A 27,250-nucleotide genomic window follows, 5' to 3' on the forward strand; every position below is an offset into this window, starting at 1 on the left:
ATAGGTCTCTTGTTTTTATATATTTTAAAAATCAGCTTAAATTTTTCATATCATAATTATTATTTTATATGAAAATAAACCCTCGTTTCAAGGATAAAAGAGCTTCAGATTCTCTCTCTTCTTTCTCAACAGTCTCTCTCTACAAAAAAAAGTTTTCCCCCTTTCTCTCTCTCCTTAACGTCGTCTTAGGGTTTCACGAAAATTCGCAGTCAAATTCTACGCTCTCCCGACGAATCAACACTCGAAGCTAAGCTAATCTTCTTATCCACAAGCTTCTCAATCTTCCGATGCGGTTTTCTCCCCTTGCCGCTTAAGATCGAGCTCGAATCTCGCGTCTCTGATTAACTCCGGTCCGATTTTCTCCCAGGTGCGTGTCTCCGACATGAATCTCTGATCTGTTCGATTTTAAGGTTTCAGATACGATTCGATCTTGCGTTAAGAGATTTACCTTGACTTGTAGCTGACTTCGTATTTTTTTCCTCGATGGCTCTTCACTGTTCATTTATACGTTTCTTCGGAAAAAAAAACTCGTTGTTCTTACTTTTTTTTTATTTAGATTTTTATTTCTTTCACGGACTATTCACGTGCGGATAGATCTGGCCCGTATTAATTAGTGGGTCTTCGGTTATCTTTGTTAATCACATACGGTTAATTTTTTAAGTGTCTTATTATCTGTGTTTTGGCTTTTAAATAATTTGATTCTAAACCCTAATTTACTCGAGATTAATATTATTCTTCTTAGTAACTCTGAGATTATATTGAAACGGGTCAGCCTTTATTTTTTTTTCTGGTCATGTTCGTGTGTCTGAAAACCCTAATTTTAGGTTGGTGTTTTAGTTTAGGTTAATGTTGACTGATATATGTTTATTGATTAATTTTTGTTTTATGAAAATTGGATGCTAGAGTGAAATTTCGTTCTTGATTTTATGTAGACATTAGGGTTTTCAAACTTTAATTTTCAATGGAATTTTATAAGGTAGTTGGATGTTGTATATGTAATGTTATTTCATGTTGATATTCATGTGGAATAGTATGAATATAACGGTGTCAATTAGCCTTAAATATTCCATAACTTAGTTTAGAGTTATATGTGGGTTTCGTATATATGGGAAGTAAAGATTTGAAGCGTTGTTTCTTTGTATGCAACAATAATATCATCACAACTTAATTATTTTCATTTTCTGATGTTAAGGAACATTTTTATCATGCACGTGTTTATTTTTGCAGCTCTGTTTGTGTAGAGAGTATAATGGTGAAACTTAGCTAATCATCACTAAGACATATAAAATCTTCTTGAAGCAAAATCAATGGGATCTTCTATTAAGATCAACTCAATATCCATAGATCTTGCAGGCGCCGCCAACGAGATTGATATGGTAAAATGTGATCATTTCTCCATACGGTGAGTCTTCTATATTTTGACCTTATATATGTGATCATTTCCATATGCAAAGGTAACAAGTTGAAATGCATTGAATATATATCGAGTTTTTTTTCTTCTTCTTAATTTGATGCAGTGGATACGTAGCTGAAACACGTGAGAGAGATCATAAAAAATGTTGGCCGTTTCCGGAGGAGAGTGCTATTCTGGTGGACCAAGAAAGCTATTCTCTTCCTTCGCTATCTGTTCCAAAGTCTAGATGGTGGCGTTGTATGAGCTGCATCAGAGATATCAATGCTGATGAGACAAAAGGTATATATAGTACTCATTTCCAAATATTGTTTACTATATATAGGTGTTTCATATATATACTAGCTAGAGATGAAGGTTACACACGTGAGTGGTTTTGCTTTTAGATTGTGGACTGCATCCAAACTCGAGAGGTTTATGCGGGAAAAAGAGATATATCAGTGGAAGCAAATTGAATTCACTAACTATTAATGATCAGGAGAAAGAAAGGAGAACTGATGATATTACAGGTATACATACATCTTCTTCTTTTAGTTTCAATAATCCAAAGCAGGCATATAGTCATTTCATATTATCATTTTCTTGCAGGTAATGCTGTTCAGGAGTTTGAGGAAGGAAACTGCAAAAGATCTCAGAAGAATGATCAGAGAGGTTAAATTTTTCTCTGGTCAATCAAATTAAAAGTGTGCTGATGAACTAAGTTTGTATACCTCAAACAATTGCAGCTACTACTACAGTTAGGAACAAGGCCAAAAAGCTCGCAAGCCAAGAGCAAGGAAGAAACAAGAGAGCTAAAGCAACAGATATTAACAGCTGGAAAGAGAAACATAACGTGGGTGTTCAAGCTGTGACAACTTTTGGATCATCTGATATCGCTGGTTTGGTCGAGGATACGCCTCCTAAAGCCACCAAGAACCATAGAGACAGTCTTGTTCTAACCCAATGCGACAACGGGTCATCAGAGAGTATAAACCTTGCAATGACTGGTTTGCAGCGTAGGAAAACTCGCAAGGTTCGTCGACTTAGCGAGCTGCTTGATCAACCAGAGACCAAAACCAGTGGCGGTACTAGTGACAACAACATCAGAAAGGAAGAGCCCTCTTCTTCGAAAAGGGGTAGAAAAAGAAAAGTGTTGCCTGAAAACAACTATGTGAGCAGGAAGTTAATCACTGTCGGCGCAGCATCTGATCAAGATTATAGTACATCAAGTGACAGTGGGTTTGAGAGAGATCTTATTAAAGGTAAGCAGAAGAACAGAAGGTTCCAGGTTGTTGACGAGTTTGTACCATCAGTGCTTCCTTGTGAAACTTCACAAAAGATTGATGCAGATCATCTTCTTAGTAAGAGTACTGCTTTATCAGTTCCTTGTCCTCTGAGTGCTCAGAGAACAGAGAAGAAGCTAAGCCTATCAAGAAAGAAGAAACATAAGCCTGTATCAGATACCGGGAAGAGTAGTACACTGATCAGCTTTAGTTCCCAATATACTGACGATCGTTTAGCTTCAGAAGGGTATATTAGAAAACGTATCCCTCAGGTTAATGATACTAGGCCGGTGATTTCTTTGCATGTGCCAGAGAATAATGATCATGTGAGATCAAGAGATGCAGAAGCAAACCGTCTTGGAGAGTTTGGTTCCTCTTCCAAATCCAACACAGGTGGATGGTTGAGACCAGGAGTAGAGAATGCTGTTGACTTCAGCAGAAACAACAACCTTATAGATAGATCTTCTGTGTTGCAAAAGGTAAAAACGCTTTGTTCTTTACATGATTTTAAGGTAAAGCTCTGTATAGTAACGGGACTGGTTTTACTTGGCAGGATGCTTCTGGAGCTGACAGAAAGGGGAAGACAGTAATGTTCCAAGAACATCATGAGGAACCCAAAAGGCAAAGCCATGACAGAAATGAGAATACTCCTGAAGACCAAAACGACGATATTCCCATGGAGATTGTCGAGCTCTTGGCCAAGAACCAATACGAAAGGTGCCTTCCAGACAAAGAAGAGGACGTTACCAACAACAACAAACAGACGTCACAAGACACAACACACAAACCCAAGAACACTCTATTGATTGATCTCAATGAAACCTATGATAGCGGAGCCTCGCTGGAGGACAACAACACATCATCAAGACCACCAAAACCATTTGAAAGCGTTAATGCAAGGAGAGAGGAACAACAACACATCAAGTCTCTTGACTTTTTCCCCATAAGTCAACCCTATGTGCCTTCTCCGTTTGGGATCTTTCCTCCTCCACAAGAAAACCGAGCTAGCTCCATCAGGTTCTCTGGTCACACCTGCCAGTGGCTTGGTAACGTCCCAACTATGTCTACTCAGCCCCCATATAGGGTACTACGTCCGTGTAACACCTGCCAGAGTGGTCCACACCAATACAGAGAAGCAGCTTCTCATCCAATATGGGCATCTTCAATGAGACCACCACCACCACCACAGTGTCATCACCATACGCCAGTCTCTTTCAACATGGATCCGTCAACGAAGCTTGGTATGCTTCCACAGCCACCACCAAGAAACGACAATACATGGAACCTCAACTTTGTCTCCGCCGCCGCCAACGGGAAGCAAAAGTGTGGGCCTAGTACTTCAGAGTTCTCGTTTGGGTGCAAACATGGTGGTGGAGTTAATAATAGTAGACCAGTGGAGGCGTTCTCTAGTGATAGTTCTATACCTGCGTTGCATCTACTCAGCCTTATGGATCCTCGGGTTGGACCAAACAGTACTCCCTCTGACCACCAGGGAAACACTAATGCTACTAAAAGACACTTTCCACTTGTTAACCAGCAGCCCAAGGAACGTGTAGAGATTCAAACAGGAGACTCTAGTAAGACAGCAGCCTATCCAACCAAGCAGTCACCTTATGATTATTACAACAAGAGCTTCCCCATCGGTCCACCGCTCGGTGCGTCTTCGTTTTCGTTTCAAAATGCACAAGCTCCATGGGTTCATCATCAAGAGAATAAAACCAAGAGAAAAGAGCCGGACCAAGGGAGATTCCAGCTGCTAGGGGCATCAGATTCAATGAAGCTCCCTTTGAAGTTTCACATGATGGATAAAGAGAGGAAACAGAACAGAAAAGCAGAGAGCTGCAGTAATAATGCCTCCGCGTGGCCTCCAAAGAACAGTTGCGGACCCATTGTGTGCAGCGTGAGTAGAAACCCGGCTGATTTCACCATTGCTGAACCTGGGAATGTTTACATGTTAACGGGTGAGAGTCTCAAGGTTCGAAAACGCGCGATCTACAAGAAAAAACCAAGCTTGTCTAAGCAAGATGCACTGAACCAGACTATGAAGGCTGTTCGTCCAGTTACAGAAAATGTCTAGAGATAATATACAACGTGGACGAGACATGTGCCCGTAAGTTGCTAGGACTATATAGTTTGTTTTGTTTGAATTTTCTTGGCTCATGCACCTTTCTTTGGTAGTGTGTCTTCTGCAGTCATATTAGTTAGAATTAGAAATGAGTTCTTTTCAAGTTTAGTTAATAAGTCTCTGGTTCAGAATCTTTGGTCTCCCTTTCTAACTAGACAGGTGTTTTTTTCTACATGTGAAACAGATGGTGAGAGGAAGAGGGCTTACAAAGAGTTCACACCATTTCTACATTGAAACCAAGAATAAGTCAGACAGGAAACAGAAAGTGAAATTTTATTTCCTTTTTCTAGTGAAATCACGAATAATCCAGACACCAGTTCTTAGATTTGTGTGCCCTCTTCACATCTCTTCTCTTATGTTTGTTTGTTAAGGTATACTTGGAAACACTCAGCCTGTGTGTATATTTTCAGACCTTCATTGTGTTTGATATTTTGTATTAGTAAAGATAGGAGTATCCACATGTTTTCAAATATTCGTTTTAAAGAAGTTTAATACGGATTTTATGATTCATAGAGAATATATCGACTAACATGCATCCTACAATCTGTGGATAGCCAATAAATCTTAGTAACAATTCTATATTTATTTTATTAATGATCTTGATGACGAAAATTATGAATTTTCATTCATATTATCTTTTAATTAGTCACTGGAAACAACAAATTTTTAATTAAGCCATTGAAACTTGAGAGGAGGAGAATCTGCAAACCCTAGCTTGTGTATAAACAAGGCCTTGTCTACAAAAGTAACCTTTGGAAGGACTACAATGCCTGTCTTCTGAACACACACAGTTCCCTTCAAGTGCACATCCATCATACTTGGAACCTTCTCGTCCAAAAAGAATCTCATCTGACCACTCACTAGAGAACATCTTTTTAGGATCTAACTTGTTCTTCACTTCCAAGAACTTGTCAAAGTTAGGTCCATATTTTTGCTTCACGCCAAAGAAACCCACTTTCCTATTCTTCCCCCAATGCGGCTTTGCCTCGTATTTGAAAAACGCCATCTGCTCCATCTCCTCCATCACATCTTGGTTTAACCTGGGGGTCAAGGCATCGTCAGCTCGGTAATAGTTAAAGTCAATGACCACTGAATCCTCTGTTTGGCCGAGATAAGCCCTTGAGCCCTTGATGAAACGTATGAGGATGCCGTTATAGATATCAATCCCGCAAAGTCTTTCGGGTTTCATGTCTCTTAGCTTCTTGACGTCGATGATAAAGTCTCTAAACCGAGATAACGGGAATATAGCTGTCGTCTCATAGAAGAAAAGACCGTTATATCTCGGATCCCAAGCACAAGAGACATCAATTCTCATGGAGGATGAGTAAAGACAAGACCCTGATGTCTGAATCTTTCCTTGGTTGCCGATAACCGGATATCCGGTAAAGATCAAACCACTGTTCTTTAAACCGTTCCCGGTTACTTTCTTGTAGGCCAACGTAGTGTCAGCCGTCTTACACTTCCCACTCTCGCTTTTACTAGCTTCAAGTGACTTCTCTGCAACATTTTTTAATCCCACGTTTTTATCTAAACCTGACTAAACCGGATATGGTAAACTAGTAAAAGAAAAATGAACTAACCTAATGCTCGAACCCCTTTAGAGATCAAGATAGGGTTGGACTGAAAACCAATAAAATCGTTGACTCCGTTGCCGGAGGCGTTGACCGGTGATCGGAAGTCGTAACGGTAAACCGCAGTTTTTCTAGAAGGATACCAAGTTATGTCTCCGAACTCGAATTTCTTGCCATGTTCCATGAAAATGTCTTCAAGAGCTACGTCAGATGTGAAGTTATACGTGATGCTTCTATTGAATGCTTTCTCTATCGAAAGCTTCACCTGCATAATGAGATTCAAACTTAATCAATGATTTGTAAAAATACAAAGAACAGTTAACTAGTCAAGTTATAATATATCTCCGGTTTTTTAACAAATGTTTAACAAGTGACGTTTTAGATTATACACATAAACTAATAAAATATTTAGTTTTATATATTTTCTGAATAAAAATAATGTTATCTATTTATTTGATCATATTGCTCCTTTTTATATAGCTTAATTAGTTTTGTTATAATTGCTTTGTGTAATTTATCTTGTTAATAATTTAGTTTATATTATAATTGGTTTGAGTTTGTTGTTAACAATTAGCGTTAAGCATTTTAATATAGATAACATATATTTGGAAAAAAATTATATTTATTTTGTTATTATATTTATTGTAAAATGTATAACATTTATATATATATTAGATTATGATCCGTGTTTTGAACTTTCGGAATATTTTATGACGAAAATTTTTATTAATAAATTAATAAATATTTTGTTAATTTGTAAGAATTTTGTATATTTAAAATATTTTTGAGATTAAACCTCATCTATTTAAAAACGGTATTATACCTTTGAGACGACTCCTAAAACACCCAATGACACTTTAACGGCGTTAAGAAGCTTGTCGTCTCTTCCTTCTTCAACTCTAATGACTTTGGCGTAACCTTCAGATGAATTCGCGGGAACCACAAGGCTGATTCCGACAACGTGATCGTGAACCGAACCGCCTCGTCCCGACCACGAGCTTCCGTGGGACCCTGTACTTATCAGCCCACCAATACTCACTCCTTCCCAATACGGCGAAGTTCCGATGCTAAACCCAGCTGCTTCCACTTTATCTATCAGCTCTCTCAACGAGACTCCCGAGTCTGCCGTAACCGTTAACCGGTCCGGTTCAATTTCGATAACCGAGTTGTATTTCGACGTGCTGATTAGCATTGCATCTGAACCGGAAGGACAAGCAAGTTTCGGTATGGTGTGAGAGAATTTGGTTACGGTTTTGACCTTGAGATTGTACTCAGACGCGTAAGCCACGGCTTTACGTAGCTCTTCTTCCGTTGTTGGGTATGTGATGTTAGCCGCGTTGCAGCTTTTCCGGTCAGGCCACGCGCCGTAAGCGTTCGAGACGGTGCAGCCGGTTTTGTCGCATCGAACCGGTGGTTGTGGTGGCACGGAACGGACGGTCCATATAGTGACGAGGAGACATAAGACTGAAAGAGATAGTGTATGAGAAAAACACATGATTATACGGAGAGGTTATGTGGACGGCACTCATACTTATTTAGAAGAGATCGAGGCGTTTGGAAATGTAAATCGTTGCTTTGAAGGAAACAAATATTGCCAGCTATTTTATATTAATTGTGATTTGCAAAATCTTATGATTATTTTTTTTCTTTTTTGACCAGTGCTTTATCCTAAAAATCTAAGAAATTAATATTTTCTATAATCTAAGATCTGGGTCAAGAACTAAATTTTAGAACTATGTGATCATATGATGAATTGGTGTCACATATGAAAAACAATAGGTCTAAATAGCGAAAAGGCGGAAGTTGACAAAAGAGTTGATCTGACAACACAGTACAAAAAAGCATGTTGTATGTGTGTGTTCTTTATAGAAAGAACAAAGCATGTAATGTTGGTTATAAAGAGTACGAATGATTTCATTAGTTAGATACTAAGATATATAAGATATCGATGTTAATCAATATTTACTAACATCAAAATAAATTATTCAGTAGTTAATGATGTGAATAACATCGATAGAATAATGGATGTGTGTTCTAGAGATATTACACCACCTCCGAGACATAAAATTAATAATTCGGGCGAGGGTTATGATACACAAGTTATTGACATTGGTGATTGCTTATTCAGAAAGTGATAAGAGTATTAGATTAATACAATATGATTTCGTTGGTTACGACTCCAGAGCATTGTTGGTACCATCATTGTCATGGAGTAAAAGGCAAACAAACCCTCTAAAGTCATTTTCGCCCTTGGCCAACCTATATTAATTTGTGGGAAAGAACCCTCATGCCATTCCGAGGCAGCTCCTATAGGACCTATTTTTACATGTTGATGGTTAAGTTAAGAACTACTTGGCCCGACCGGTCCATACCTTGCATCTAATGGTTTATTGCGGATTGATCATTTAATGCGAAGGTCTAAACCCTCAAACATAAAATCATATCATATTTGTCTAAATACGCACCATTTAGTCGGATTAACTCATCCTAATATATTTTTATATAGATGAGGGTGAATTTGCTGGATAATTCAATTTTTCTCCTTCTTGATTATGTATGTTTTGAGATTAAAAAAATCCAAACAATAAGAATTAAAAATATATTAATCAAATTAAAAATCCAAACAATATATTGTCAATTGGGAATACTTTTTTATAATAAGAATACTTACCGAGGGAATTTAAAACTTATAATTTTTATTTAATAAAAAATCATATATAGTTTTATTTAAAGTTTTTTCAAGCTTATTTAAATAAACGCTATTCATATATATATATATGGTTTCATCAGATGAGAGATCTATAAAGTTACTTTAGAAAATGTAAGTTGTGCGTCCATTGGATTTGATGTCTATAATTTGGCGTTCGTTAACTACTTCACATTTGTTTAAATAAACAAACAATTTGTATGCTTTAAATCTGTTACGAACTAGTTACAAAAAAAAAAAAAAAAAAAAATCTGTTACGAACTTACGATTAATGGTGGTTCTCGTTGCTCGCCGAACAACGGTAGTGGATCATTGTTAACTTACCTGCTGAGTGACCCTTGCACTGAATGCTGAATTATTTTATACTGAAGTGACCATATTTCTATCAAACGATAGTTTGTTGCTTTGAGACTGTGTTGTGTAATTGTGTGAAGACAGATGTCAGGTCGAGTATATAATTAATCGCAAACCAAATTATGGTTCCCAAAAAAAAAAATTATGGTTCAAGTAGGTTGGACATAATTATTTATTAGGTAGTATTGAAATGTTAAATATCTCGTCATTACTTGCCATGATCCCAGCGTCTAGCGATATCAACAAAAACTAAAAAGGTAGGAGTAATGCTAACTCATTTTTTGGTTAATTTATTCTATCCTGGTTAATTTGTTGATGTGAAATTTGTATAGTATGTGTATCAGTGTATAGTATATACATTTTTTTGTCAACAGTGTATAGTATATACATACATCAATACATGAACGTGTACTAGGTCAAACAATGTAGGTGCAAGGTATGTAAGTCAGGTGTTACTTTTTTGTTGAACAGTACATTCGTTTGCATCAGTTATAATATTATTGGGTAGACCAATATATAGTACCTTTTACTTAGGGCAAAATTTTTTAAATCTGATTCTTATTATAAGCGTCGATCATTTTGATTACTGAGTGTAGAATTGTTAGACCTGAAAATTTAAAAATAAAATAATATATTATATGTAGGTTTTAATAAAGGTGTTATATAGTATAGTATTAGAATTGCTATGTATACGAAATGACCTGAACATGTTCTGGTCTCTGTGGGCTTGTCTCTCATCTAATAAACAGAGAGACCACCACGTACGTTGATACCAATAGTTAGTCGAAAATGACCAATCCATGATTCGGCAAAAACACATGAGTTTTCTTATTTCTAAAGTATAAGAAATGAAGTTTCATTTCTCATTGAAAAATGAAACTTCATCAGACCTCAAGCAAATGGTTAGTTGTATCTATACTGACGCCTGAGATGCTATGATTGAATATAAGGATGTTTGTACACGTTCTAGCTAACTAAAGTTATACAGCTATGAAACCCCCATTTCGCATGTTACCAATCAGATTCACCATCTTTATTACTTTTTACTAAACATACTGAAAAAATGTATAAAGGTAATGTGCCAAACTATCCCCACCAAGTAACATCGTTTCTTTTTACTCTTCACTTCTAACCTTTTACTTTCACAATAAAATTATTTAGAACAAGCGATGGTGCATGCAATCAAAGATAATTTCTTTGTCAGAAATAAGATTTTGGGTCGTTCAGCATATCTATCATTCAACAAAAATAAATCGATTTTAAATAAATTTATTTAGGAAGAAAGGACTCTCCAAATAATACATAAGACATAAGATATACACATGGATAGGGGGAGACAGAGTAGAAGGCCCACACTTCTTTAACAAAAGAACAACAAGCCCGTGACCCCAAACTAGCGTTCAGATTTATTTTATCTGACATAATCTCAGCCGTCGGATTTTATTTTTCCTATGTCCCATTCTGACTCAGATCCAACCGTCCATATTCCTCGAGGGTCTTCAATAGGTGGGCCCCTTTTCTTCTTCCTCTCGATGTGCACTCTCCTTCCAGCGCCAGAGCCACCGCCCTCGCCACTTCCTCCGCCGGCGCCACCGCAATCTCTTCGCCGGAAAATGCTCCTCCTCTTCCGTAGACCACGGCGAGTATGCTTATGGCGTATTCTCTCCCCCTCCCGGCCAATCTCGCCATCACCGCCACCATCGCCGGCACCGTCATCGCGTGAGCACGAACCTCCGCCGCGCCTTCCGCCGTCGTGCACATGAGCTCGAGCGCAGCTAAGGCGCGTTCCACCGCAGAGTTCTCTAGCCCCGCCGCAGTTTCCACCACCGCTCGAGCTGCACCCGCCTCGACGGCCACGTGGCGGTTACCTTCGGCGAGGCAGAGCGCGAGGAGGATCTTGGTAACGTATTTGGCGGTTACGATCCTGTTGCTGCGAAGGCAGGAGACCAGGCCTCGCATGAGAGCCGGAGGACACGTCGGGTCGGACGGCGGGTCGGGTACGACGACCCGCTCGAGTAGCTGAAGAGCGAGGAGCTTGTCGGAGTCAGAGACGGACGCGAGGTGAAGCTCGGCGATCTGGTAGGTTTCTTGGAGAGTGGTGGAGACAGGGAGAGGCGGAGGAGGCGGAGGACGAGTAGGAGGAGGAGGAGGTGGTGCGGTGGATGGAGTTTGATCGAGATGATGAGGGAAACGCCATTGAGTGAAGCTTTGAGAAGTGGAGGTCGAGGAGGATGAAGAGGAGGAGGTGGTGGTGGTGGTGGTGGTTGGCTTACGGCGAGGCTGTTGGTGAGGAGAGGTAGGACTGAGGACGGATTGTGTGCAGCGGCGGAAGAAGCCACAGGAGAAGAGAGGACGCGGTGGCGCGTGGGATTTCGGTTTCTGGTTTGCTCTCATCATCGCTGGGGTGGAGAGGAGGTGAGGTATTGGGAAGTGAAGCGAACGTCTGTCTTTAAATAGTAAGAAAAATCATTGATTCGTACCAAATTTGTCAGGCGTTTAACACTTGTACTCTCCCCTAAGATTATTACTCGTATTATTAAAGCCGTAAAATGTCATACCATCGTGTAATCATGTGATGTGCGTGTGTTGGTATATGGGAGCATTGTCCAAGAAAATATAAGATGACGAATCTTAGATTGTGAATAGAGCTTAGGGTAATTATTTAACGTATAAAGACAGGTTTGTTTTTTAAAGTCTAAAATCATTATCTGAAGACGACAAAAGCAGCTGGTTTGGTCTTAAACCAATCTGCAAAAACAGACAAAGAGGCCTCTATAAACTTCAAAATTTCGGAAGGTTCAGCGCAAAACTCATGAACGTGACAAAGTCACAAGCTAGAGTATGTAAATTATTCAGTTTCCAAAGCCTTAACATCAAAGGTTAAACCAATGTTTTTTTTTCTTTCTAGGAGTACCAACAAAGAAATCACTACAACTGTAAAAAAAAACAAAGTATATAAACCTTTAAAGGATCCAATCACCTCCATTTTTCACTTAGTTCCTTTTTCTCTGAAAGAACCCAGGTGATGTAGATGGCTGCAACAAGTGCCACAATCGTGATCAAGAGAAGTGCGTAGCTAAAATCGTCGGTCAGCGAGTCATAGGTCTTCGAAGGAGCAAGCCTTGTGTAGAAGAGATCCACTCCGTAGGCAAAGACGTGTGTTGTTGACTCTAGCTTGGCCGGAGCTGTTACTATGCCTCTTAGACCTTCTACTTTGAGGGAGTGTGTGATATATGACTGTGAAATGCAACAAAGCGCATTAGAATCGACACATTCAGAAAAAGAACTTCACAGGAACCAAACCAGGGAGATGCTTGCAGAATCCTAACAGAAAGGGTATGAGTGAACCTGAGGAATGATGGGTAGTGAATCGGTAAGAGGGATGATTCCTTCTTCTTTCTCAGCTTGCGAGGGGTTAAGTGTCCGGCGTGGATCCACGAATCGTTTATCAAGTGCCAATATCTAATCTCATTCATTGGAACAGTTTTTGAGTATCAGTTTTCCAATCTATGGAGGTATCTACGCATATATGATATGTATAATCTACAGACCTGATCTCCGATGGTACCAATGAGAAGCTGCTTTGATGTTATTCCCTTTGCTGTTGATGTCACCGCGATGGTTTTCACGGACTGAGCAAAGAAGTATGACTGTGACTTAGTGAACATCTCTGGTCTAGAGTATGACGAGATTGGTGCTGTTAGATTGTGCTTTCCCAGAACGAGTTTCCAGACATTTTTGTTCTCCTGCAAATTAATGTTTCACGGAGTGATGACGAACACTAACATCATTTGATAAAATGCTTTGGGTAATGAAGTTATACATACCGCCCGAGACTGATCATAGATCTCGACGACCGTAACCTCGTACTTGTGAGCTCGAAGGTTGAAGTAGTGGTAAACAACCCAATTCTCACTAAATACCTGCAAACAATTTTGAAGAGTTAAGAGAGTTTGCATTTAATCCATTTAAAAAGAAATGAGATGAAATAGTATGACAACTTACAGCATGAACTGGTCCTTGGCAGCCTTGATGTGACAAACGGTGCAGTATACGCCCTGTAATCGTGTCAATGAGGTATACTACAAGTGTTGACTCCTCTGGTGTAACTGAACTGATCTCACCAGCGCCTTTTGGAGACACAGTGGCCACAAACAGCAAGTTTCTTGATACGTATTTATACAGCACGTCTTGGTCTGTGCTGACTTTGGCTTGTGTATGAACAACCTGGAAATACAATCGTACACAAGTCATGGTAAATAGATAAACTTCTATTCTAATATTCTAGAGTAAAAACTCCAAGAAACGGATACTCAATTTCGCAAAAAAACACTAGCAAGCATGATAAGAACTGATTTAGAAACCAATATTTATACCTCATTTGGTTTTCGTGTTAGTGTTGAAATAATTTTCTCTGATTCTGAAGGAAACACAACAGTCCATAGTTCCCTGGTGGTAAAGCAGTACTCATCTGCAGTCTCACCAGCGCAACTGCTCTTCATGGCGTGTCCTCTGATAATACCACCATCACCCTCAACAGTGTACCAATATACATTTTGAAACTCGCGTTGAAAGATGCTGAGAGCCTCTGAAGTTTTTGGGTACAAGTGGACATGGCCCTCAGTATCAGCTATCAGATGTAAACGTTGTTCCGTTGAATCGGTAAATGGAAGAGGCATAACTTGCACAACAGAGTGACCAATACCAGATGAGCTAATCTCCTTCCCTGTGTACACATCTACTAATGAAAGTACACCGGGCGCACTTGAATCTGATCCACACCTACCAACTACAAGAACAGAGGGATTCTCGTCCATGGCGTGATGATGAGGGACCTGCCACTGATACAAGCTGATACCACTGGGGCGTTGGCAGGCTTCTGATTTGCTAGGAGATTTTAGTAACATAGACCAGACAATCCTCCCATCTCCTGTGTGCAAAGCAAAAAGTTTTCCAGCTCGAGTAAGTGCTATGAATAATTTCCGGAAGCCATTATGGTCACGGGTAAGTTTGCTCCTCCCAGAACTCTTCATCCTCATTTCTTGAATTGCTGCCACATCCTCTGGGCTTGCTAGCAACAAGGATCCCTTGAGCTTCAACATGTGTCCCTTCCAAAAGAAACAGCAAAAGCTAAATTGATCAGAGTAAGAAAACCAGAAGAGTACGTCACATCTCCAGGAAAATTAAGAAAATCCAACATAGAGGCTTAAGAACATTTATACCTTAAGCCAATCTACGAGAGTGTGTTCTACTTTTGCCACTGATACACCATCCTTTGCCACAGGGAGTTCTGCCGTTGTAACATCAATCACTGAAGCCAGGCCTTCTTCCCTGCTCCAAACGATCGCCCCTTGCTGCAGTAACAAGAGTGAGTGATCTTCCATCACGATAAGCGCCCTAAATCCATTACTCCTGTCTGTCTTGATATAGTTGTTTATGAAAACTTTATGTACACGCCCCCTATGTTGGTCCATTTGGATGCTCTCTCTAAGCAATACAGTATCCAAGTCATCCACAAGTTTCACAATGAGGTGAATCTTGCTCCCTTCGTGATGTACTGAGGCAAAGGCTACCTGATTATCTGCAACTGGAAGTGAATCACTCATGGCGGTTTCATCAGATAATGAGTCTACCACCTCCAACTTTCCTTCGCCCCCAATCCTCACAAATATAGTGCGTCTGTTGACTTTTACAGCAAGCATATCGCTAAGAAGAGGTGATAAAATCTCAGCGTTTCCAGACTCCTCAACAAGATCTGAAATACGGGTCTTCTGGAAGCTAATAACTCCATCTAAGAAGCCAATAGTAACCAAAATTGACCTCGTTGAATCAAGAACAACAACTTTATCGCTTGAAACTGACGAAATCTCGCCAGAGAATCCACCAGGGAACACCATGCTTTTTTGTGCCACTACCTCTCCAGTTTTGGAATCAATCTGGTAAACAACAGCCTCAGATGAATGAAGGAAACCCAGAACATAAATTATACTGCTTTCAGGAGGTTGAAGAACCCGCTGAACTTCAAACCTGCGACAAGCACCATGAAGCAACAGCGAGAGTAAGTATAAAGAATCGCCAAAAGCATTATAACATGCAACCTCACTGAAATATAAAGTGAAGGCTGTCATACCCTTCCGCTGTGAAATCCTTTTTCCAGAGGACCTCACCATCTATAGCAGAGACAGCATGAAGGTACCCACCACTGAAAACAAGAACAGGGTAGTCCTTGTCAAACTTCAAATTTATCTGCAAAAGAGCTGTGACTCATAAGCAAGAACCAAAGAATATGCTAACACAACTAAGATTTCAGATAACTATCAGTACTGATAGGCTTATATTACTAACCGGTACTGATAACAGTGACTTTGAACTCTGAGCGGTATGCAGGGACGTTTCCCACACCATCTGGCCATCAGGAAGGTTCCAGGCTCTTAACACACTTCCTTGTGACGAAAGGGTGATAACATCTGTAATAAAAAAATTCGAATCCAACAAAACAGAGTTCAAGACTATGGCAGGTGAAAGCAAACACAGTGTTGAAACACCACATGTAATGATATAATAACTGTCCTACATTTTCCCAAGGCGATATCAACGCCATCAATAGCATCATTTGTCCCAAGAACATGCCGCCAAACTGCACCAAAACCATATAAAGAAAAAAGAGAGTAAGAAAGAAGGAGTAAAAGAGAGATGTGGGAATGAGACACAGTGTCTTACAAATCTCTCCATGTCTAAGATCAAGAGAAGCAACAACATTCTCCTCGGTAGAGACGATAACACGCTTTCTCCCAGTCTTCTGAGTGTGGAACACTGCGTGCTTCACTTTCCCGATGTACCGTTGGTGCCTAAAGCAAATACAACAACAGTGATTCTCCAACTCACTATTGATAGGTGAATCAATTTGGATTCTAGCTAATGAGATCTATCTAACATACTAAATCACAGACACAGATTAATTTGATTGGCGCGAAAGCTATAGTTCGATGAAACGTTTCTCGAAGAGTTCACTAAGCAGAAGTACGCGCTTTCGAAGTTTGTTCAGCTGTTTTTTATTAATCGAAATCGGATGAGGAAGAGAAGAGTTACCAATCCATGAGGCCGACTTGATCTTCGTAAAGGGAGAAAGATATAACTGCAGATGATAAGAAGATGAGAAGGAGGAGAGAAACCCTAATCTCCATCGCCATTTAAAGATCGCTTACTAATTTTTCTTCTGCTAGTGGTACCAGCAGATCTGGAGAGGGAAGAGAAGTCGTGCGAGAGGGAGGGAGAGCTTTAACAAGCGGCTCGGTACGGTTCGGTTCGGTTCGGTTCGGTAATTTTGCTTTGGTTCAGTAGTTTCGGTTTGGCTTTTGCTTATGGATGATAAGTGAATGGGAAAATCCCATGAAAAACCTTATAAGTGGCAAGCACTTCCACTTTAAACCTCCAAATTTTACGTTTCCATAATAAACCTTGAAATTGAAAATATTTTTAACAAAAACCTTCAAAAGATTAACATGTTTTATGTTATGTTAAAATAAACAGAATAATAAACTCTATTAATGTTGTTATTAACTCTGTCTCCTTTCGATAAAACATGTGACTTATTGTAATTACTTATATTTTTAACAAACCATTTTTTTATTTTATTCATGAGCCATCATAAGTGTTTGTGAAAGAAAATAATAGAAAATCTAAGAAAAAAATTTATAAGTGAAAAAGAGATCGTGTTATACATAACATGGAGTAAGATAGTTCTAATATTTTGAATCTTCTTATTCTAGATTTTCGAGTCCATGGAGTAAGATAGTACCTCAAAGAGATCATTCGAATGTGATGTTGCTTCTCTTCGGAATTTCCTTGAAATCTAGAAGGAACCTACGCCCAATGCTTCTCGTCTCTTCATCCTATGGTTTTCTCTTTGCTTCTCTTCATCTTGTGCTCTGGCAAAAACCGATGATGAAATTGCAATACCGTAGGCGAAAATGATGAACAGATACATCAGAGACTTCAAAGAAGCTATCTTCTTCGTCGTTGTTTCTAAGAAACATAAAACACGTTAGTTATCTTAACATCACATAAAACACGTTAGTCATTTTGAAGGTTTTTGTTAAAAATATCTTTAATTTCAAGGTTTATTATGGAAACATAAAATTTGGAGGTTTAAAGTGGAAGTGCTTGCCACTTTGAAGGTTTTTCATGGGATTTTCCCGATTTAAAATTTTTAAGAAAAATCTCATAAATAACAGTTTTAGTTTTTGTCACGAAAATAGACTCAAAAAAATTCAAAATAATTTTTATTAATAAACAAAAAACAATAATTTCAGGTCTTAAACTCTAAATCTTTCCTAAATTATAAACCCTAAACTCTAGTCACTAAACCTTAAATCTAAATATATAAATATATTTCTTTTTACATTTGAATAAAATAAAACTATTTTTGAGATTTTTTTTAGTGTGTGTTAATTTTTTGAACAAAAACTTGATTTGAGTGTTATTGAGAGACATATCATATATCTCTTAATTTTATTGTATGTATAAACAAACAAACACTCGTAAGACAAACATACAGCTATATTACGATGACTGTGAACATAATACGGATAAATTTTAGTATTTGTTCGTGTAATTTTATTTGATACGGATTCAAATGTCTTGTACTTGTGTCGCTATTTAATTATCTGAATCACTTTTACATTTACCATAAGCTTTGCTACACCAAGCAAAATACAGAACATTGAGAAGAGACAATACCGCCACGAGCCAGTAGTAATAGTCCAGGTGTCCCTCGTCTATATCCTCTGTGATCCAGCTCCGGCAGGTGGCGACGTCTACTACAGTGATGATCCAAGACGAGACGATGCTTGAGGCGGCCAAGCCGAGGCCGGGGAGTGTGGTGGCGACGCTTGACATGGACTTGGGAAGCTCAGAGTATAAGAACTCGTTCTGTGCTATGACAACAAGTGCCTCTGAAATGCCTCCTAATATCATGTACGGCGATAGCCAAATCGCCGACAGCATCGAACCTCTCTCGTCTCTCTAGTGAGTCGACCATTTAAAAGAAAAACAGTCGGATGATGTTCAAGTCCAAAAAAACAATTTTTCGGGTTATATCTAAAACTGGACGCAAATAATTGATGCAAGAAAAAAAACTTTGTTGCAACTTATGAAATACGGGATAACTATTAACTAGCAAAGGGAAAAAACTATATAAAAGAGAAAACAGGTTAACTCTTTCTAAACTAAAAAAAAAAAACTGTTTTGTTTAATGGCTAGAGTTTAACATTTAAATGTGTAGCATTACAGTCTATAATTTAGGTTTTAAATTTGACAAATTTTGCTAATTAAAAACAAAATTATAGAAAAGTTAATTCTTTTGTATGAATGTGTCTATAAATATTTTAACTATGAACCCCAACTGAAACTTGTAAAAACAAACACAAATTAGACTCAGAATGAAAACTTACAGCTCTTTTACTAACGTACTCCACGGTCGCGAGAGAGGAGATGCATAACACCGATATTGAAACCCCAACTCCCATTCTCGCCATTACTCCCAATCGAAAGGGCTTTCTTATAATCCAAGAGACTAACGGGACAACGACAAGATCGTAAATAGCAAGGAAGAGCACGAAGGAGATAGTCATAAAAATGCTATAACTTCCTGGAGGAATCTCGAAACCCTGAACGAAAGTGCGACGATCCATGGCACTGGCTTGGAGAACTATGAATGAGGCTTGGCAAGCTGCGACAAGTGACAAGATGATTCCCGTTGAGCAGATTGGTAGGACATTGACAAGAGATTTAAGGTCTTCTACTTGTTGCACCCTACATAGTTTCCATGGACTACGTGATTTCCCTTCTAGGTTTAGGTCTCTCTTTGGGTTACTTGTGGCGCATGCTTTGTTTAAATACCTATAGTTAGAAAATAAATCAACAAGAAGATAAGTTTATAGAAAGTTGTTACCAATCAAAGTTATGTGATCAAAAAAGTTTTTTTTCTAACTCTTCTAATATTTTTTTAGAAAAAAATCGGATAAGGTCTGACCATATGTAACTTAAATTAATTTAAGCATCAATAGATTTGTTTTTAACTTGTAAAGAGTAGATTAACAAACCTCATTTTTTGGCTTGGAATTGAACATGGAGATCCCGTTTCGTGATGGTACGATATAATATGCTCCTCCGATGACAAATCAATGTGCCGGTTCCTAAATGCAGCAACAAGAACCTGGAAAAGTCCAGATACGAGACCGGGCTCACACTTAAGCTTGACATAAAACGGAGAAGCCACGAAGAACAAAGCAACCGATAAAGCCATGGCAACGACAGAGACTCCAAAACCGATCTGCCAACCATACTTTGTCTGAACGAAGACGAGAAACGACTGCGAGAGGAGGTAAGCCAGCATGACTGAGAAGTAGTACCAGTTAAAGAGGGTTTCTAGGGCTGACGTGGTGATACGTGATGCATGGTTGAGTTGGAGCTGATCGGCGGAGAAGGCTAAGGAGGAGGACCTGACGCCGCCGGCGCCGATGGAGGTGAGGATAAAAAAGGAATAAAGGAGAGTGAGTTGAAGTGGTGTGGTTGGTTGACAAACTTGTGTTGATTTGTAGCATTCTGGATGAATGATTGTTGTCAGCCATAATAAAAGCATTCCCTGTTTAAGCAATGAGGAAAATATGGAAAATTAAGGGATCAACTAGATTTTGACCCGCGCTTAAAAAGCGCGGATTTATTAAGTATCAACAAAATTTAATATTAATTAGTATTTTAAAATTGTTATACATTATTATATTATAACGTTGTATTTACCGAGAAAAAATGAATATGTTTTAAACTGTACAAATTATAAACTATTTTATTTAAGATTTTTATATGTACACTTCTATGTAACATTTTTAGGCCTGACATATTTTCCAGACCGGAGAAACCAATCCAAAATTGACTTTAAAATACCGATTTAGTTCAGATTTGAGTTTGAGATAAAATACATAATAGGTATTTTTTTGGATCTGCGCGTTTCGGTTCGAGTATGGATCATGTTTGGGATTTGATCAGGTACCAAAAATACCTAAAATGTCTTGTGTATATTAGCAGGGACGGACGTACGTGAGCGGGTACGGGGTCACGTGCCCCCTACTGTTTTTTATTTTTTTTTGAGTATTTGAACTAATTTGATAAAAATCTGTATAGTTCAGTTGAAAAATAGTAAAGATGCCCCCCATCTAAATTTATTTTTCTTGCTGTGCCCCCAACTTAAAACATGTCTAGATCCGCCACTGTATATTAGGTATATTTTCATATTTCAAATATTTTTTTCTGTATTACAAATATTTTTTACAAATATTTTTTAAAGTTTTAGGTTTGGCTTTAGGTATAGTTTTGGAATTCGAATAAAAATTGTTTTAAAAAGGTTACACCGTCATATTAAATCATTTCGGATGGTTATAATAGTTTGGTAAAAACTTAGAATGGTAAACATTGTTGTGATAGGTTTTGTAATTGGTTACATTTGAGATGTGCACGAGAGATTTTCAAATAGAAAAATATATGAATTTTCTCAAAAATTAGTATTTTTAATTTATTTTGATGGCTACCATCAATTTGGTTGAAACTTAGAAGATAAAATATTAGTTTGATAATCTTTGCAATGTGTGGATTAATAGATGCATCATTGGCTCATGTAAGATGGTGTCGTATGAACAATGGAATTCATATGTAGACCCGTTTATAATTTAATTATACCCACTTAGAATTGACGACAATGGAGCATATGAGATGGTTTGGAAATCTATATGTAAAATAACAGAGACAGATTATAGTAGATTCGACAGATTACAAAATTAGACAATAGGTACCAAAATTGTAGGAGTAAAATAAGGAAACAATATTATTAATATTGACATATTCAGTGATTAATTAAGGTAAATATCAAATATTAAGTTTCTAATGAATAGGTCCAACAATCTTTTATAAGTAGATTTTTTCAGAATGTTTCTCTTTTAATAGTATAGACTAGATTTTGACCCGCACGTCCGTGCGGATGTATATTTAAAAATATATTGATATTTATATTTCATATCAATATCAAAGTTGAATAAAAAATTCAAATCTGAAGAACCGAACTGATCACGATCCGAAAAAGTATTACAAAACCCGAACCAAAATTGATTAATTATCCAAATTATTCAAAATTTTGATACTTAGACAACCGAAACCACAACCAATTAGAATAGAAGTATTTTGGATATCAAAATATATCCGAAAAAAATTTATATACTTATATATTAATTATTTTAGTTTTAATATATATAAAAACATCTAGAATATATATGATACTTTTAGGTTGGTTTAAATAATTAAAAGGATATAAAAATAGTCAAATATAAATATGTAAAATAGTGGAAGTACACTCAAAATACCAAAAATATTTTAAAATAATTATTGATTTTTGATCCAAAATTTAAACCAAACCAATTTATATGTTAAATTTAGGTATTTTGACATATGTTATTTAGATTTATATACAATATATTATTTTATTTATAGATTTTAAGAAATTCAAAATATATAATAAATTTTAAAAAATAATTTAAATGTGTTATCCGAACCCGAACTGAACCCGCAAAGATCCGAATATAATTCGAACTGAAATTTAGAAATATCTGAGTGGAGCTAAAATCTTTGATCCCGGAAACCCAAAACCCAAATAGTTATGAGACGAATCCGAATGGACACCTAAACGCCCATCCCTAGTCATAATTCGAACTGAAATTTAGAAATATATGAATGAGGCTGAAATCTTTGACCCCAGAAACCTGAAACGAACCGGAATGGATACATGAATGCCCAATCATAGTTACTATTATGTATCATATATATGTAATCATATAATTAATTGTATTGGTCCATCATATAATAACTAATAGTATTTTAATAATGGTTATTGGAAAATATTTTAGTAAAAATAATTTTTTGAATATATGCATGTTTTAAATCAATTTTTGATATAAAACAACTTTAAATTATTTATTATATATTATTATAACTATCTTATATATTGATTTTGTGAGCAGATAATATCAAATGATCCTAACTATAATATCTCTTGTTATTGTATCCTAAATACGTTTTAAATATATAATACAATTTTATCTATATTAGAGAATTGTTAAATAGACCATGTTACAAAACATACAATTGATCATACAAAATTACAGAGTAAAAATAATAATACATACATGAAATCAATGGTTTAGAAAGCTAGAAGTTACATGAATCAATATTAAGCATATTGACATAAATCATATAGTACGTTAAGTATTTATATATTTAGTTTTCATTTTGCAGGGAAGGTCAAATGACGATTGATGGGAAGAAAGAAATTAATTTTGGTTCACTCGATTTTAGGATAGACAGATTTACAATAAAATTATATGGTTTGGGTACAACAATAAATCGAGAATGTTGACTGTTGAGCAATTAAATGAAACAACAATATTTAATGCAGTGTCATTTCATTGTAAATAATAACAAAAAATAAGGGTAAGTACTCATTTGTACTTCACTTTTAATAGGATAGATAAGAAGTTACTTACATATAAAATAAGACTTTGATACCACACAAAAAATGACATAAAATAACATATAAAAAATCAAAATAACACTAATTAAAAGATAAAATAACTAAATTATTTAAAACTTAAATTTTTACCCTAGCTCAATCTCATAAATACTAAACTTTAAAATAATCAATAAACCCAGATCTAAATATAAAATAAATAAGTATTTTTATTTTTGGTAATCTATACTATTAAAGTACAAGCACATTTGGATTTTTTACTAAACATGCTCTTTCTTTAACTCACATTGCTTATTTCATTAAGGGCAATCAAGTAATATTAATAACACATTTTTATTGGGTCATTTTTTTTTGGATCCAGCCCACTGCCCACATCATCTCTCTTGGGCCATTTGGGCTGATTAAGAAATCAGATCCAATTCTTATTTTTTTCCCTAATTCAAATAATTTATTTTCAACCATTCTTAATATTTTGTGTAGTGAACAAAAATTAATAACTTAATTATTATGTTTTTTATTTTTAATATAATTTAAGCATTCATAAAAAATTTTGAATTTTTTCATTGAAAAGTATAAATCTTTATTAAAAGTATATTTTTTGTTATTAAAAAATTAACCACATAATAAAATTAATATATCAGAGTTATACCAACTTAATTCATTAAAAAATAAAGTTTAATTTTCTAAACATAAATACTCATTAGACCTGAACGTTCGGATACCCATTCTGGTACAGATTGGTTCTTTCGGATATCGAGTTTTTCGGGTTTTAAAATTAAACCCCATTCGAGTTTTGAAATTAAATCTCATTCGGGTATTATAAAATTTCGGGTTGGGTTCGAGTGGGGTCTTTCCGGGTCCGGGTGGGTTCGGTTCTCATGCATAAGAACCTGCAAAATAACCAAATAACCAAAGTATCTAACGGGTTCGGTTATTTGTACTTAAAGTAACCAAAGTATCTGATTCGGTTCAAATTTTTGTATCCAAATTATTCAATAGTAACCAAAAATATACATTTTATACAGTTTTTTTGGTAAATTTTTATCCAAATTATCATATTTTATCCAAAAATACTCAAAATTACCGAAAATAACTACTATAGTTAACTTATAAAATTAATTAAAATTATAATAATTATAAATATAATTATAACATATATTTTTAGATATATTTCGGATATCTTCGGGTACTCATTTGGTTCTCGGTTCGGGTCGGATTCGGGACCGGTTCTTCGGATATAGCAATTTAGAACTCATTCGGATATTTACCCCGGGTCTGATCGGGTTCGGGACCCTGATTTTCGGGTCGGTTTCGGGTTGGTTCTTCGGGTCCGAATATTGTGTTCTGGCCTATACTCTTTTAAAATGAAACACGATAAAGAAAAATAAAAAAGCTTAAGTCTTTTATAAAAAAATATATATATAAAAATATGACATTTACTAAATATTTATCAATTTTAAAAAAAAATAAAGGAAAATAAATCCGCGCTTTGAAAGCGCGGGTCAAAAGCTAGTGGTATTTTAAAACACATCCTTTTGTTTTATTTTTGTAACAATTTTATAATATATCCACCATGGAAAATATGCAATCATCAAAATGTTATTGCTAGGACAGTTTTAGAATAAAATATGATACAATGACAAAATTCTTTTATAAAATATGATAGAATGTAACAACTTTTTTGAATTATATTTAAATACGAGAAAAACAAAAGAGCAATTCTCTTGAATAGTCATTTTTAAAAATTTCTGTAACTCATTTGACAAAACACAAACTCTTGCATGATTGAGATCATTAGTTCGATTTATTCTTTCTGTGGTGAGGTAAAACTACAGTAAAAACACTTCTTGCAAAAAAAAACACTTCTTGCATGATTACAAAGCTGAAAATATATGTTACTCAACTATCTAAGAGAATGCGCTTTAATAACTTTTTAGAGATTTTTAATACAAATTAAATTAATATTTATATTCACTTGTAAATATAAAAATATATTAGCATTTTGGTGGTGAATATTTTTTTCAAAAAACTTAAAAAGCTAGCACACCAAATTTTTCAAAATTTTGAGATAACCACCGTAAAATGCTAATATATTTAATGTTTTTTACATTAATATATTTTGTGTTTACACTTAAAAATAGCAATAATATAATTTATACTTAGAAATTTGTCAAGAAAACCTAGCAATGATACAATAACATGCATAAAATGAGTGAACATATCTAAAAGGATAAACGATATGTGAATACTCTAATACTCACGGTAGGTAAAACTAGTTAGACAGAAAAAAAAAAGAGTAAAATAAAACAAAACGAACCAAATTAACTTCTTTGGTTTCATAGTTTCCGAAATACGTACCAGTAGGCTGGCGGATGATCCAAACCCAATAAGAGGAAAGCGACCCGTGTAAGAATCAGCGATAAAAGCACCAACAAGAGAGAAGAAGTTGGTGGCGGCACACCAGAGTAAGAGTATGTTGGCCTCCCGTCGTTGTCATGCCGTACTCCGCCGTCAAGTAAAGTATCATGTTGGGTGCCAATCCGTAGTAAGCTAGTTTCTCCAACGCCTGACTTGCTATCCAAATTAAACCGCTTAACAAAAACACACACATATATAAATATAATATGACAATTATACCAAGAATACTCGAAATGGTCAAAACACTGCGTTTTTCCGGCTGCTGGTGCGTAGCTTTCCGGGCGAGAAGAGCTTCCAGATCCATTTTGTTATCTTTCTTCTTGTTTTTTTTTCTCCTAATAATGTTAGTGGTATCAGTAAGGGGTTAAGATGTTCCTAATCTTATAAACTATTAAGGCTGAAGTACAAAAAAAAATTAGCCCTTACAGTTGCACAAAAATTACATTCTAATGCCATTGGCATTAAACAGCCGTTTTATATTCATTGCCTATCTAAATTATAATTTCGCTACATCATTAATTCGTTGAACATTACTTTCCTTACGTTATGCATTGTTGTTATCACTCGGTTATAAACAAGAAAGAGAATATTCTAAGCTGTATCAACTAATTTACATATATATGCTTACAATCTAGATCTCTTGCATGATACACTCCACAAAATCTAACTATTAAATACAAAAATAATAATGTTCCATATTGATACGCACGAGTCACAGCCTTATATATTTACATTTCTTCTACTTATAGAACAGACAAAAAACAATAAGGTAGTATGGCACCAACCAAAATTTTATTTTTCTTAAGGAGATGAAACCTACAAAACCAGTTCGCGAGTACAACGTTAAGTTTTTTTTTTTGGGAAAAGACAATCTATATTTTATTAAAAATGAAATACAAATAAAAATTCACCTTTAATTCTTTTTTATATTTACCAACTTGTGCCATTAATATTAACTATTTTTTTAATAAAATTGGAAATAAAATATAATTAATGAAATATTTTTTTAAATGTTAGTTACCTTAAATTTCAAAACAAAATCTCAGTAGATATGCACAATCTCTGACAATAACTAAAATATGGAGCATAAATAAATCATTGATTAAATTGTTGGCTACTAATGATCTGATTGACTGATTCCATTGCATTTATATTTATGTTATTAAGAAAAATTAGAAATCTATTATATTATGAGAAACTATATATTTGTGTCAAATTTAAAATATACGAAAAAGAGCTTATCTAATTATCTAAAAAATATCATTTGTCTAAAATAATCATAAAACAAAATTTAAACTTTATATACATATTTCAAATCACAATAATTATTTAAAGTTGATTTATATCAAAAATTGATTTAAAATATACATATATTCAAAAAGTTATTTGTACTAAAATATTTTCCAATAATCATTATAAAAATGTTTTCAATATATGTGATTATTGAAAATATAATATATGTGATTATTTATATGATAGTACGTATAAAATACTATTAATTATATGTTTGATGTGTTTTTAAAGGAAAAAAATAGATTGTAAATTAGGGGTGGGAATTCGGGTACCCATTCGAGTTCGTTTTAGGTTTGTTTGGATTTTTGGGTTTTCGGGGTCAAAAATTTCAATTTCATTCGGATATTTATAAATTTATGTTTGGATTTAAATTCGGGTCTTTGTGGGTTTGTTCATGTTCGGATAACTCATTTAAATTCATTATATACTTTAAATTTCTCAAAATATATAAAAAAAAATAATATATTACACATAAATTTGAATAACATATATCAGAATACCTGAACTTAACATATAAATTGTTTTGATTTAAATATTTG

The 27,250-nt window shown here is 35.7% G+C and overlaps 5 protein-coding genes across 5 annotated transcripts; 1 reads left to right on the forward strand and 4 right to left on the reverse strand.

Annotated features, from left to right (window-relative positions):
* The first annotated feature begins 110 nt into the window (after positions 1 to 110).
* Positions 111 to 5,268, forward strand: LOC108842919 (protein EMBRYONIC FLOWER 1). The gene is made up of 8 exons (XM_018615971.2): positions 111 to 367; positions 1,228 to 1,402; positions 1,518 to 1,693; positions 1,798 to 1,920; positions 2,000 to 2,062; positions 2,137 to 3,152; positions 3,227 to 4,783; positions 4,983 to 5,268. The coding sequence occupies exons 2-7, from the start codon at positions 1,308 to 1,310 to the stop codon at positions 4,748 to 4,750; spliced, it is 2,997 nt and encodes a 998-aa protein (XP_018471473.2). The 5' UTR covers positions 111 to 367; positions 1,228 to 1,307; the 3' UTR covers positions 4,751 to 4,783; positions 4,983 to 5,268.
* Positions 5,269 to 5,360: 92 nt separating this feature from the next.
* Positions 5,361 to 7,968, reverse strand: LOC108842920 (L-gulonolactone oxidase 3). Its single transcript, XM_018615972.2, has 3 exons — positions 7,193 to 7,968; positions 6,379 to 6,634; positions 5,361 to 6,295 (listed from the first exon to the last, which is right to left on the reverse strand). The coding sequence occupies exons 1-3, from the start codon at positions 7,862 to 7,864 to the stop codon at positions 5,469 to 5,471; spliced, it is 1,755 nt and encodes a 584-aa protein (XP_018471474.1). The 5' UTR covers positions 7,865 to 7,968; the 3' UTR covers positions 5,361 to 5,468.
* A 2,706-nt stretch (positions 7,969 to 10,674) lies between these two features.
* LOC108826009 (E3 ubiquitin-protein ligase PUB23) lies at positions 10,675 to 11,970 on the reverse strand. Its single transcript, XM_018599378.2, has one exon. The coding sequence runs from the start codon at positions 11,825 to 11,827 to the stop codon at positions 10,880 to 10,882; it is 948 nt and encodes a 315-aa protein (XP_018454880.1). The 5' UTR covers positions 11,828 to 11,970; the 3' UTR covers positions 10,675 to 10,879.
* A 270-nt stretch (positions 11,971 to 12,240) lies between these two features.
* LOC108842696 (uncharacterized) lies at positions 12,241 to 16,681 on the reverse strand. Its single transcript, XM_018615686.2, has 12 exons — positions 16,520 to 16,681; positions 16,151 to 16,278; positions 16,005 to 16,067; positions 15,776 to 15,897; positions 15,561 to 15,676; positions 14,653 to 15,457; positions 13,807 to 14,538; positions 13,436 to 13,657; positions 13,258 to 13,353; positions 12,982 to 13,176; positions 12,779 to 12,892; positions 12,241 to 12,667 (listed from the first exon to the last, which is right to left on the reverse strand). Exons 1-12 carry the CDS (start codon positions 16,618 to 16,620, stop codon positions 12,407 to 12,409), a joined length of 2,955 nt encoding a protein of 984 aa, XP_018471188.1. The 5' UTR covers positions 16,621 to 16,681; the 3' UTR covers positions 12,241 to 12,406.
* Positions 16,682 to 18,008: 1,327 nt separating this feature from the next.
* Positions 18,009 to 25,722, reverse strand: LOC108840025 (protein NRT1/ PTR FAMILY 1.3). Its single transcript, XM_018612837.2, is given in 6 exon segments — positions 18,009 to 18,454; positions 18,883 to 19,330; positions 19,534 to 20,075; positions 25,359 to 25,488; positions 25,490 to 25,574; positions 25,638 to 25,722. Coding segments are annotated over 6 exon segments (1,656 nt in total). The 3' UTR covers positions 18,009 to 18,088.
* Positions 25,723 to 27,250: the final 1,528 nt, after the last annotated feature.

Source organism: Raphanus sativus, chromosome 2 (assembly GCF_000801105.2).
Source record: "Raphanus sativus cultivar WK10039 chromosome 2, ASM80110v3, whole genome shotgun sequence".
In the NCBI taxonomy this organism is placed as follows: Eukaryota; Viridiplantae; Streptophyta; class Magnoliopsida; order Brassicales; family Brassicaceae; genus Raphanus; species Raphanus sativus.